This window comes from Ranitomeya imitator, chromosome 7, assembly GCF_032444005.1.
Source record: "Ranitomeya imitator isolate aRanImi1 chromosome 7, aRanImi1.pri, whole genome shotgun sequence".
NCBI classification, from domain to species: domain Eukaryota; kingdom Metazoa; phylum Chordata; class Amphibia; order Anura; family Dendrobatidae; genus Ranitomeya; species Ranitomeya imitator.
In genome coordinates, this window is record NC_091288.1 from 165,293,812 (window position 1) to 165,306,956 (window position 13,145).

Consider the following 13,145-nt stretch of genomic DNA (forward strand, 5'->3'; position numbering starts at 1 on the left):
CCCTCCCCCCTCAGTACAGTCTGTGCCCTCCCCCCTCAGTGTATCCTGTGCCCTCCCCCCTCAGTGCAGCCTGTGCCCTCCCCCCTCAGTGCAGCCTGTGCCCTCCCCCCTCAGTACAGTCTGTGCCCTCCCCCCTCAGTGTATCCTGTGCCCTCCCCCTCAGTGCAGCCTGTGCCCTCCCCCCTCAGTGCAGCCTGTGCCCTCCCCCTCAGTGCAGCCTGTGCCCTCCCCCCTCAGTGCAGCCTGTGCTCTCCCCTCTCAGTGCAGCCTGTGCCCTCCCCCCTCAGTGCAGCCTGTGCCCTCCCCCCTCAGTGCAGCCTGTGCCCTCCCCCCTCAGTGCAGCCTGTGCCCTCCCCCCTCAGTGTAGCCTGTGCCCTCCCCCCTCAGTGCAGCCTGTGCCCTCCCCCCTCAGTGCAGCCTGTGCCCTCCCCCCTCAGTGCAGCCTGTGCCCTCCCCCCTCAGTGTAGCCTGTGCCCTCCCCCCTCAGTGCAGCCTGTGCCCTCCCCCCTCAGTGCAGCCTGTGCCCTCCCCCCTCAGTGCAGCCTGTGCCCTCCCCCCTCAGTGCAGCCTGTGCCCTCCCCCCTCAGTACAGTCTGTGCCCTCCCCCCTCAGTGTATCCTGTGCCCTCCCCCCTCAGTGCAGCCTGTGCCCTCCCCCCTCAGTGTATCCTGTGCCCTCCCCCCTCAGTACAGTCTGTGCCCTCCCCCCTCAGTGTATCCTGTGCCCTCCCCCTCAGTGCAGCCTGTGCCCTCCCCCCTCAGTACAGTCTGTGCCCTCCCCCCTCAGTGTATCCTGTGCCCTCCCCCCTCAGTGCAGCCTGTGCCCTCCCCCCTCAGTGCAGCCTGTGCCCTCCTCCCTCAGTGCAGCCTGTGCCCTCCCCCCTCAGTGCAGCCTGTGCCCTTCCCCCTCAGTGCAGCCTGTGCCCTCCCCCCTCAGTGCAGCCTGTGCCCTCCCCCCTCAGTGCAGCCTGTGCCCTCCCCCCTCAGTGCAGCCTGTGCCCTCCTCCCTCAGTGCAGCCTGTGCCCTCCCCCCTCAGTGCAGCCTGTGCCCTCCCCCCTCAGTGCAGCTTGTGCCCTCCCCCCTCAGTGCAGCCTGTGCCCTTCCCCCTCAGTGCAGCCTGTGCCCTCCCCCCTCAGTGCAGCCTGTGCCCTCCCCTCAGTGCAGCCTGTGCCCTTCCCCCTCAGTGCAGCCTGTGCCCTCCCCCCTCAGTGCAGCCTGTGCCCTCCCCCCTCAGTGCAGCCTGTGCCCTCCCCCCTCAGTGCAGCCTGTGCCCTCATCCCTCAGTGCAGCCTGTGCCCTCCCCCCTCAGTGCAGCCTGTGCCCTCCCCCCTCAGTGCAGCCTGTGCCCTGATCCCTCAGTGCAGCCTGTGCCCTCCCCCCTCAGTGCAGCCTGTGCCCTCATCCCTCAGTGCAGCCTGTGCCCTCCCCCCTCAGTGCAGCCTGTGCCCTCATCCCTCAGTGCAGCCTGTGCCCTCCCCCCTCAGTGCAGCCTGTGCCCTCCCCCCTCAGTGCAGCCTGTGCCCTCCCCCTCAGTGCAGCCTGTGCCCTCATCCCTCAGTGCAGCCTGTGCCCTCTCCCCCAGTGTATCCTGTGCCCTCCCCCCTCAGTGTATCCTGTGCCCTCCCCCCTCAGTGCAGCCTGTGCCCTTCCCCCTCAGTGCAGCCTGTGCCCTCCCCCCTCAGTGCAGCCTGTGCCCTCCCCCCTCAGTGCAGCCTGTGCCCTCCCCCCTCAGTGCAGCCTGTGCCCTCATCCCTCAGTGCAGCCTGTGCCCTCCCCCTCAGTGCAGCCTGTGCCCTCCCCCCTCAGTGCAGCCTGTGTTCTCCCCTCTCAGTGCAGCCTGTGCCCTCCCCCCTCAGTGCAGCCTGTGCCCTCCCCCCTCAGTGCAGCTTGTGCCCTCCCCCCTCAGTGCAGCCTGTGCCCTCCCCCCTCAGTGCAGCCTGTGCCCTCCCCCCTCAGTGCAGCCTGTGCCCTCCCCCCTCAGTGCAGCCTGTGCCCTCCCCCCTCAGTGCAGCCTGTGCCCTCCCCTTCAGTGCAGCCTGTGCCCTCCCCCCTCAGTGCAGCCTGTGCCCTCCCCCCTCAGTGTAGCCTGTGCCCTCCCCCTCAGTGCAGCCTGTGCCCTCCCCCCTCAGTGCAGCCTGTGTTCTCCCCTCTCAGTGCAGCCTGTGCCCTCCCCCCTCAGTGCAGCCTGTGCCCTCCCCCTCAGTGCAGCCTGTGCCCTCCCCCCTCAGTGCAGCCTGTGCCCTCCCCCTCAGTGCAGCCTGTGCCCTCCCCCCTCAGTGCAGCCTGTGCTCTCCCCTCTCAGTGCAGCCTGTGCCCTCCCCCCTCAGTGCAGCCTGTGCCCTCCCCCCTCAGTGCAGCCTGTGCCCTCCCCCCTCAGTGCAGCCTGTGCCCTCCCCCCTCAGTGTAGCCTGTGCCCTCCCCCCTCAGTGCAGCCTGTGCCCTCCCCCCTCAGTGCAGCCTGTGCCCTCCCCCCTCAGTGCAGCCTGTGCCCTCCCCCCTCAGTGTAGCCTGTGCCCTCCCCCCTCAGTGCAGCCTGTGCCCTCCCCCCTCAGTGCAGCCTGTGCCCTCCCCCCTCAGTGCAGCCTGTGCCCTCCCCCCTCAGTGCAGCCTGTGCCCTCCCCCCTCAGTACAGTCTGTGCCCTCCCCCCTCAGTGTATCCTGTGCCCTCCCCCCTCAGTGCAGCCTGTGCCCTCCCCCCTCAGTGCAGCCTGTGCCCTCCCCCCTCAGTACAGTCTGTGCCCTCCCCCCTCAGTGTATCCTGTGCCCTCCCCCTCAGTGCAGCCTGTGCCCTCCCCCCTCAGTGCAGCCTGTGCCCTCCCCCTCAGTGCAGCCTGTGCCCTCCCCCCTCAGTGCAGCCTGTGCTCTCCCCTCTCAGTGCAGCCTGTGCCCTCCCCCCTCAGTGCAGCCTGTGCCCTCCCCCCTCAGTGCAGCCTGTGCCCTCCCCCCTCAGTGCAGCCTGTGCCCTCCCCCCTCAGTGTAGCCTGTGCCCTCCCCCCTCAGTGCAGCCTGTGCCCTCCCCCCTCAGTGCAGCCTGTGCCCTCCCCCCTCAGTGCAGCCTGTGCCCTCCCCCCTCAGTGTAGCCTGTGCCCTCCCCCCTCAGTGCAGCCTGTGCCCTCCCCCCTCAGTGCAGCCTGTGCCCTCCCCCCTCAGTGCAGCCTGTGCCCTCCCCCCTCAGTGCAGCCTGTGCCCTCCCCCCTCAGTACAGTCTGTGCCCTCCCCCCTCAGTGTATCCTGTGCCCTCCCCCCTCAGTGCAGCCTGTGCCCTCCCCCCTCAGTGTATCCTGTGCCCTCCCCCCTCAGTACAGTCTGTGCCCTCCCCCCTCAGTGTATCCTGTGCCCTCCCCCTCAGTGCAGCCTGTGCCCTCCCCCCTCAGTGCAGCCTGTGCCCTCCCCCCTCAGTGCAGCCTGTGCCCTCCCCCCTCAGTGCAGCCTGTGCCCTCCCCTTCAGTGCAGCCTGTGCCCTCCCCCCTCAGTGCAGCCTGTGCCCTCCCCCCTCAGTGTAGCCTGTGCCCTCCCCCTCAGTGCAGCCTGTGCCCTCCCCCCTCAGTGCAGCCTGTGTTCTCCCCTCTCAGTGCAGCCTGTGCCCTCCCCCCTCAGTGCAGCCTGTGCCCTCCCCCTCAGTGCAGCCTGTGCCCTCCCCCCTCAGTGCAGCCTGTGCCCTCCCCCTCAGTGCAGCCTGTGCCCTCCCCCCTCAGTGCAGCCTGTGCTCTCCCCTCTCAGTGCAGCCTGTGCCCTCCCCCCTCAGTGCAGCCTGTGCCCTCCCCCCTCAGTGCAGCCTGTGCCCTCCCCCCTCAGTGCAGCCTGTGCCCTCCCCCCTCAGTGTAGCCTGTGCCCTCCCCCCTCAGTGCAGCCTGTGCCCTCCCCCCTCAGTGCAGCCTGTGCCCTCCCCCCTCAGTGCAGCCTGTGCCCTCCCCCCTCAGTGCAGCCTGTGCCCTCCCCCCTCAGTGCAGCCTGTGCCCTCCCCCCTCAGTGCAGCCTGTGCCCTCCCCCCTCAGTGCAGCCTGTGCCCTCCCCCCTCAGTGTAGCCTGTGCCCTCCCCCCTCAGTGCAGCCTGTGCCCTCCCCCCTCAGTGCAGCCTGTGCCCTCCCCCCTCAGTGCAGCCTGTGCCCTCCCCCCTCAGTACAGTCTGTGCCCTCCCCCCTCAGTGTATCCTGTGCCCTCCCCCCTCAGTGCAGCCTGTGCCCTCCCCCCTCAGTGCAGCCTGTGCCCTCCCCCCTCAGTACAGTCTGTGCCCTCCCCCCTCAGTGTATCCTGTGCCCTCCCCCTCAGTGCAGCCTGTGCCCTCCCCCCTCAGTGCAGCCTGTGCCCTCCCCCTCAGTGCAGCCTGTGCCCTCCCCCCTCAGTGCAGCCTGTGCCCTCCCCCCTCAGTGCAGCCTGTGCCCTCCCCCCTCAGTGCAGCCTGTGCCCTCCCCCCTCAGTGTAGCCTGTGCCCTCCCCCCTCAGTGCAGCCTGTGCCCTCCCCCCTCAGTGCAGCCTGTGCCCTCCCCCCTCAGTGCAGCCTGTGCCCTCCCCCCTCAGTGTAGCCTGTGCCCTCCCCCCTCAGTGCAGCCTGTGCCCTCCCCCCTCAGTGCAGCCTGTGCCCTCCCCCCTCAGTGCAGCCTGTGCCCTCCCCCCTCAGTGCAGCCTGTGCCCTCCCCCCTCAGTACAGTCTGTGCCCTCCCCCCTCAGTGTATCCTGTGCCCTCCCCCCTCAGTGCAGCCTGTGCCCTCCCCCCTCAGTGTATCCTGTGCCCTCCCCCCTCAGTACAGTCTGTGCCCTCCCCCCTCAGTGTATCCTGTGCCCTCCCCCTCAGTGCAGCCTGTGCCCTCCCCCCTCAGTACAGTCTGTGCCCTCCCCCCTCAGTGTATCCTGTGCCCTCCCCCCTCAGTGCAGCCTGTGCCCTCCCCCCTCAGTGTATCCTGTGCCCTCCCCCCCCAGTGCAGCCTGTGCCCTCCCCCCTCAGTGCAGCCTGTGCCCTCCCCCCTCAGTGCAGCCTGTGCCCTCCCCCCTCAGTGCAGCCTGTGCCCTCCCCCCTCAGTGTAGCCTGTGCCCTCCCCCCTCAGTGCAGCCTGTGCCCTCCCCCCTCAGTGCAGCCTGTGCCCTCCCCCCTCAGTGCAGCCTGTGCCCTCCCCCCTCAGTACAGTCTGTGCCCTCCCCCCTCAGTGTATCCTGTGCCCTCCCCCCTCAGTGCAGCCTGTGCCCTCCCCCCTCAGTGCAGCCTGTGCCCTCCCCCCTCAGTACAGTCTGTGCCCTCCCCCCTCAGTGTATCCTGTGCCCTCCCCCTCAGTGCAGCCTGTGCCCTCCCCCCTCAGTGCAGCCTGTGCCCTCCCCCTCAGTGCAGCCTGTGCCCTCCCCCCTCAGTGCAGCCTGTGCCCTCCCCCCTCAGTGCAGCCTGTGCCCTCCCCCCTCAGTGCAGCCTGTGCCCTCCCCCCTCAGTGTAGCCTGTGCCCTCCCCCCTCAGTGCAGCCTGTGCCCTCCCCCCTCAGTGCAGCCTGTGCCCTCCCCCCTCAGTGCAGCCTGTGCCCTCCCCCCTCAGTGTAGCCTGTGCCCTCCCCCCTCAGTGCAGCCTGTGCCCTCCCCCCTCAGTGCAGCCTGTGCCCTCCCCCCTCAGTGCAGCCTGTGCCCTCCCCCCTCAGTGCAGCCTGTGCCCTCCCCCCTCAGTACAGTCTGTGCCCTCCCCCCTCAGTGTATCCTGTGCCCTCCCCCCTCAGTGCAGCCTGTGCCCTCCCCCCTCAGTGTATCCTGTGCCCTCCCCCCTCAGTACAGTCTGTGCCCTCCCCCCTCAGTGTATCCTGTGCCCTCCCCCTCAGTGCAGCCTGTGCCCTCCCCCCTCAGTACAGTCTGTGCCCTCCCCCCTCAGTGTATCCTGTGCCCTCCCCCCTCAGTGCAGCCTGTGCCCTCCCCCCTCAGTGTATCCTGTGCCCTCCCCCCCCAGTGCAGCCTGTGCCCTCCCCCCTCAGTGCAGCCTGTGCCCTCCCCCCTCAGTGCAGCCTGTGCCCTCCCCCCTCAGTGCAGCCTGTGCCCTCCCCCCTCAGTACACGGCGGCTGCGGCGCGCACTATTAATAACCCTCTCCCTGCCGCCATGTACGGCTGTGCTGTGCTCTCTCTGTAGCGCTGTATGATGACGTCATCGCAGCGCGTCCGGTCCGTACTGTGCGCACCGGGGGGCTCTTCCCGGAGGCCGGAGCTTCGGGTGAGTGCAACCCGCATTAACCCCTTCCTGCTGCCCAGTGTGACAGAAGCATGCCCTGCATTGTTGTTGCGTCCTGTGCAGACACGAGATACAGGCGAGGAAGAGTCGCATCACCGCGAGCCCAGAACATGAACTCTGGGATGAATAGGGTGCTCTTGTCGTGAGCTCCGGACAGACCCCATAAGGACCGGGGTCCAGGACAGCACTGAATGCAGGGGTCACCAGACAGATCCCACTTACAATGGGGGAGTGACATAGTGGGAAGAACAGCCCAGTGGCAGCAGTGACCCCCAGAATCTGCCATGGAGGACCCCTCTGTGTGACATGCTGTGCCTGATCTCTGTGGAGGCGCCCGGGAACATTACGTTTTGCGGCTTTTCCGCAGTGAATTTTCTGCAAGATCACAGACTTTATGAATTTGCTGTAAATTTCTGCCGAAATATAATGCATTTCCCTGCAAATCCGCACAGAAAATCTGAAACATTTCCACTGTGAACTGTTTAACTCAGCAGATTTTTTTTGTACAAAAAAATGCTCTGGAAAAAAATGCTGCATTCACACCGCTGGGCATGTGGCCTTAGGGTGGGTGGACGGTCAGTAAACGCCGTGCAGTGTCCAGATGTCGCAGCATAGAGGATGGGACATCAAGAAATCCCTTGTCCTCTATGCGTGCTCGGACGCCTGCGGAGACGGACATGCGTCGCTTCTCTCCAGACTTCAGCATGTCGATTTTATTTTGCGGAGATGCGAGTTTCTCTAAGAGAAATTTCACCAATAGAATGTATTGGACGCGGTGATTCTGCACAGTCCAGTGAACACATGCGGAATCCCCTGCGTTCAGTAGCCGGCAGCGCTTTGGAGACAGCGAACATGCACTGCGTCTAACGTGCTGTCCGTTTCGGATCCTCAGCACATACCCTAAGGGCTCATTCGGGCATCCGTTATTTTCTCGTATGAAGAAAAACAGTCTGAGCTCAACTGTCTTTGATCAGTGCGTGTCATCAGTTTGGAAAGAGAAAAATAAATAATAAAAATGAGGTTCTCTGGCCTCTCCTGTCAAATAATCCATGGAAAATGGACTGCACATGGATGACCTCTGAATCTAGTTTAGTTTTTTTTTTTCCACAGAACCATAGAACTTGCGTTTGGTGATTTTTTTTTTTTTTTTTGATCTCACACTGTAAGGCTGTGTGCACACGTTCGGTGTTTTTTCAGCCGTTTTCCTCATAAAACGCTTACATTAAGCATCCTATTATTAGAATGCAATCTGCAATTTTTGTGCACATGTTGCGTATTTTTCCACACAAAAAAAAAACGCTTCACGTTCATTAATTTTGCGGAAAATTTCTGAATTTGCCACTATATAATAAAGTAGTGGAAAGCTCCGGGAAAAATCTGCATTAAAAATGTGCAAAAGAAAAAAAAAAGCAATTAAAAACGCGAGCAGATTTCTTGCAGAAAAAGTCCAGTTTTGTTCAGCGGATTTGTTTTTTCCATAGCTTTACATGTTACTGTACAATGCAGATGCGCAGCGTCAAATCCGCAACGTGTTCACATACCCTAAGGCTATGTTCACATGTTGAGTTTTTGCAGCATTTTTATTTATTTTTATCACAAATTTTCACAGTACCTGCAAAGTCTATGTGATTTCTGAAATCTCATGCCCGCACCTTTTTTTTATTTTTTTTTTATTGTTGACTGTTTTGTCAAAGACCCACATTTTTGCAAAGTGCAGCTTGTCACCTCTTTTCAGCGTTTTTCACCCACTGAAAGAAATGGGTAGTGCAAAAAATGCTGCAAACAACGCAGGTATCGGGTTTTGCTGTGTTTTTAGTACCTGATGAAGTTGAATCAGATTTTTTATTTATTTTTTACGCACTAAACTTATATCAGCATGCACAAGAGAGAAATCTATCCCTGACAAAAAGGTAGTAAAAAAACAGCAATACCTGCATTTTGTAAGCAGCTCAAAGTTTGCCTAAAAAAAGTGCAACGTGTAAACCTAGCCTTAGATATCGGACAAGTCTCAAACCCCTCGGAAAGCTGGAAAAATCAGACATGCAAACCGACCCATAGACTATCACAGCCAGGGACAAGTGACGTCTGTGAAAAAACAGCATTTCTGACATCTGATTGAGCCCTAAGACTAATTTACTCCCGAGTATTTGGTAGGCTTTTTTTTTATGTAGCATTTACCCAAATTGGGTTCTCGTGTTTTTGAATGCGTGTTTTTTTTTATTTATTTATTTTTTTATTCTCTGTGGTGGTGTTCAATCCTTTTTGGTATGTCACGTTTTAAATAAAACAGCTTTCTTTTGGAAACTTTATTGTTGCTGTGTTTTGATAAAACTTTATTGATATACGTGTGCAGAGTGCATGCATTTTACTGCGCTCCTCCTTTTAAACCTTCAGGTGTGTAGAGCGGGCAGCTTCTTAACAAAGGCATCGGAGGAATGAGCATGGTGCTTCTATTAACCTCTTCAATGTTTCCGAATTCTGCAGCGGCTAAAGCACCACTTCAGCGTTTTTTTGTTTTTTTTTTGCATCGTAGGAGTGGTGCTTTGAATGTAATTCTCGTGTCGGTGCCTACATCCTTATCCAGCATTAGTCTCCAGCGAAAAATGACCTGTCGGCAACTCCAGTGTTTCATGGAGCAGAGCGGAGGTCATTTTTCAGTACATCTGAGAGAATCGTTCAGGCTCTCGTAGGCTTGCGTGAAGTACTCATGACAAAGCTTGCATCGTCATTGTCCAGGTTAGTTTAAAGGGAACCTGTCACCTCAAATTGGGAGGATATTTAAATGAGTTTTTACCGGACCGATGGGCGGCGTTTCCTCTTCATTTCTCCACCCTGTTCATCCCTGTAGTCCGTTATATGTTAGTGAATTAGAGTGAGCGCCATAGTTGGTGCGTGCGCAATTCAATCTTCGGTGGTGCACGCGCAGTATGCTTTGCCCAACTGCGGGCAAAGCCGAAAAGCATTACTGCGCATGCGCCTGCGCAGTATGTCCCGCAACACAGCTAAATACTTCCGGGACATACTGTAGTGTGTGGGCGCATGCGCAGTAATGCTTTAAGAGGCTCCTCTGTCCTCCACTCATTACCTGTAGTAATGGCACCTGTCTGAACTTATCAGTATAAAAGACACCTGTCCTCAACCTCAAACAGTAACACTCCAAACCCACACTATGGTGAAGACCAAAGAGCTGTCGAAGGACACCAGAAACAAAATTGTAGCCCTGCACCAGGCTTGGAAGATTGAATCTTCAATAGGCAAGCAGCTTGGTGTGATGAAATCAACTGTGGGAGCAATAATAGGAAAATGGAAGACATACAAGGGCTCCGTGCAAGATCTCACCCCATGGGGTAAAAATGATCACAAAAGCGGTGAGCAAAAATCCCAGAATCACACTAGTGAATGACCTGCATAGGGCTGGGACTACCGTAAGAAAGGGTACCATCAGTAGCACACTATGCCGCCAAGGACTTAGATCCTGCAGTTCCAAATGTGTCCCCCTGCTTAAGCCAGTACATGTCTGGGCCCGTCTGAAGTTTGCTAAAGAGCATTTGGTTTATCCACAAGAGTATTGGGAGAATATCATATGGTCTAATGAAACCAAAGTAGAACTGTTTGGTAGAAACAAAACTCGTCGTGTTTGGAGGAGAAAATGCTGAGTGGCATCCAAAGAACACCATACCTACTGTGAAGCATGGGGGTGGCAACATCATGCTTTGAGGCTGTTTCTCGGCAAAGGGACCAGGACGACTGATCCATGTACATGAAAGAATGAATGAGGCCATGTATCGTGAGATTTTGAGTGCAAGCCTCCTCCCATCAGCAAGGGCATTGAAGATGAATTGAGGATTGGTCTTTCAGCATGATAATGATCCCAAGCACACCGCCAGGGCAACGAAGGAGTGGCTTTGTAAGAGGCATATGAAGGTCCTGGAGTGGCCTAGCCAGTCTCCAGATCTCAACCTCATAGAAAACCTTTAGGCCGGTTTCACATGTCTCCTCACGTACCGGAGCCACTGACACACGTAGAGACATAAAAATCAATGCATCTGTTCAGATGTCATTGATTTTTTGCGGACCGTGTCTCCGTGTGCCAAACACGGAGACATGTCAGTGTTCGTGGGAGCGCACGTATTACACGGACCCATTAAAGTCAATGGGTCCGTGTAAAGCACGAACCGCACACGGACGTTGTCCGTGTGCAGTCCTTGTGCCGTGCAGGAGACAGTGCTACATTAAGCACTGTCCCCCCCACTGGTGCTGAAGCCGCGATTCATATCTTCCCTGCAGCAGCGTTTGCTGTAGAGAAGATATGAATAAGTGTGTTTAAAATAAAGATCTATGTGCCAGCCCTGTCCTCCCACCCCCTGTGCGCCCCCCCGCTGTTCTGAAAATACTCACCCGGCTCGCTTCCTCTCCTGGCCGCATCTTCTCCTCTATGCGGTCACGTGGGGCCGCCGATTACAATCATGAATATGTGGCTCCACCTCCTAAAGGGGTGGAGCCGCATATTCATTACTGTAAATGAGCGGCCCCACGTGACCGCTCATACAGTACAAGGTGCGGCCAGGACAGGGCGCTGCGAGGGATCAGGAAGCTAGGTGAGTATTTTAATCACAGCGGTGGGGGCACACGGGGTGGGGACCTGGATATTGATTTTACACACTAATATTCATATCTTCTCTACAGCAAACGCTGCTGCAGGGAAGATATGAATGGGGCTTCAGCACGATGCCGGGGACAGCGCTAAACTTTAGCGCTGTCTCCGGCACGGTGCGTGTGGTACCCAGTGGGCACACGTGTGCCACACTGATGTGCCACAGAAACGCATCGGCACACAGACACGGATAATTCCGGTACCGGAAATATCTGGACGTGTGAGACTGGCCTTAGAGGGAGTTGAAAGTCCATGTTGCCCAAAACAACTGCTCTAGAGGAGATCTGCATGGAGGAATGGGCCAACATACCAACAACAGTGTGTGCCAACCTTGTGAAGACTTACAGAAAACGTTTGACCTCTGTCATTGCCAACAAAGGATATATAACAAAATACTGAGATGAACTTTTGTTAATGACCAAATACTTATTTTCCACCATAATTTTGTAAAATAAATCTTGCCAGATAAGACAAGGTGATTTTCTGGATTTGATTTCTCATTTTGACTCTCATAGTTGTGGTCTACCTATGATGTCATTTACAGGCCTCTCTCATCTTTTTAAGTGGGAGAACGTGCACAATTGGTGGCTGACTAAATAAATATTTTTTTTCCCCACTGTAGGTGTATACTCACTGATCACAATCTTCCCAAATTTCTGGCAGAAAAAACTTTTAAAATCCTCAGCATTTTGTCATAGTATGAAGCTGTGCCAAAATTGAGCGACTTTGGTGCTTTTAATGACATTTTTGCCCAGCTCTGATAAAATGGGCAGAACCAGGACTGGTTGTAGTGACCTCCGGTTCCTCAAGTTCATAACAAATAGTAGTGTAGATTATGTGGCCAATCTTGCTCCAGTTCTCGACTGGAGTCGACTTTGTGGTGAAGTGCACAACACTTTGCGTCTCTCCAGATTCATTAAGAGACATGTACCTCTTAAGCTATGTGCACACGTTCAGGATTTTTCTTGTTTTTTTTCGTCCTTTTCTCGTGGAAAAAACGCCTACATTAAACATCTCATTATTTTAATGCTTTCCGCAATTTTTGTGGTAAAAAACGCAGCATGTTCATTAATTTTGCGGCTTTTTCGCGTTTTTACCCTTTTATTATTGCATCGGGAAGCTCTGGGAAAAAAAACACGAAAAATCCACGCAAAAAAACCGTGATAAAAATGCGAGTGGATTTCCTGCAGAAAAAGTCCGGTTTTGTTCAGGAAAACTCTGCAGACATTCCTGAACGTGTGCACGTAGCCTAAATGATTCAGGCGCCTCATTCTCCACCCTGCTCTTATCATCAAGAGCAGTGTGAAAAATGCTGGTCTTACTGAATTGGCGCCTATGTGTGAGCTGGAAATCTCTCTTGTTCTGACACTTGTAGACTGCATTGTGGCTCATATAGTGATCTGGTGTCTCTCCATAGAAAGTCATGTGAAGGAGAAGAGGATCGTGGCAGCGCTGATCAGCAAGTATAGTACATGCCCTTACACTGCATGTACGTTTCCACAGGTTTGGTCAATAAGTAGTTTTGTGGCAGAGCCTCTATAAAGGAGGGGGATACAGAGAAGTGTGTACTATAGGCCGTTAATGGATAGGCTTTTACATGGTCTGTCCATGATCGTCAATGACGCACACTTCAATCAATCCAAGTGAACAGTACGGTAAAATGGACATGAGATGCACCAGAAGCAAGTTTATCATCTACAAATGTGTGGTGTACGGCCATGAGGACACGGTTTGTGGATCCAGTATTTTTTGGATGTCTTCCAGCAGTTCTAGGTACAATTAGGCTACTTTCACACTAGCGTCGGAATCTCCCCGTCGCAATGCGTCGGGGAGAGATTCCGACGCTAGCGTTTAACGTACTGCACAATGGAGGCAGCGGATGCATTTCTCCGGCGCATCCGCTGCCCCATTGTAAGGTGGGGGCGGAGTTCCGGCCACGCATGCGCGGTCGGAAAAAGCGGTCCGTCAGGAGCAAAACACGTTTCATGTAGCGTTTTTTGCTCCCGACGGTCCGCAAAAGCACGACGCATCCGTCGCTCGACGGATGCGTCTGGCAATCCGTCGCAAATGCGTAGTCAATACAAGTCTATGGGGAAAAAACGCATCCTGCAAGCACTTTTGCAGGATGCGTTTTTTCTGCAAAACGACGCATTGTGACGGATTGCAGAAAACGCTAGTGTGAAAGTAGCCTTACCTGAATCTGACTGAGGTTTGTTCCTCTCAGCAAGAAACTGCTCTGTTTTCCGTGGCCTCCTGTTTTTTAGACATGTTCGAAAAATGTAATTAATCAGGGTTTCTAA

General features: G+C 56.5%; 1 protein-coding gene across 2 annotated transcripts in view; it reads left to right on the top strand.

Annotated features, from left to right (window-relative positions):
* The first annotated feature begins 6,022 nt into the window (after window positions 1–6,022).
* The window catches only part of METTL22 (methyltransferase 22, Kin17 lysine), a 201,000-nt gene continuing 193,877 nt past the window's right edge, over window positions 6,023–13,145 (top strand). For both annotated transcript variants that reach the window (XM_069733992.1, XM_069733993.1), the window contains exon 1: window positions 6,023–6,173. In XM_069733992.1, coding sequence (XP_069590093.1) covers window positions 6,099–6,173 — 75 coding nt within the window. In that variant the 5' untranslated portion in view covers window positions 6,023–6,098. The remainder of the gene's footprint in view (window positions 6,174–13,145) is intronic.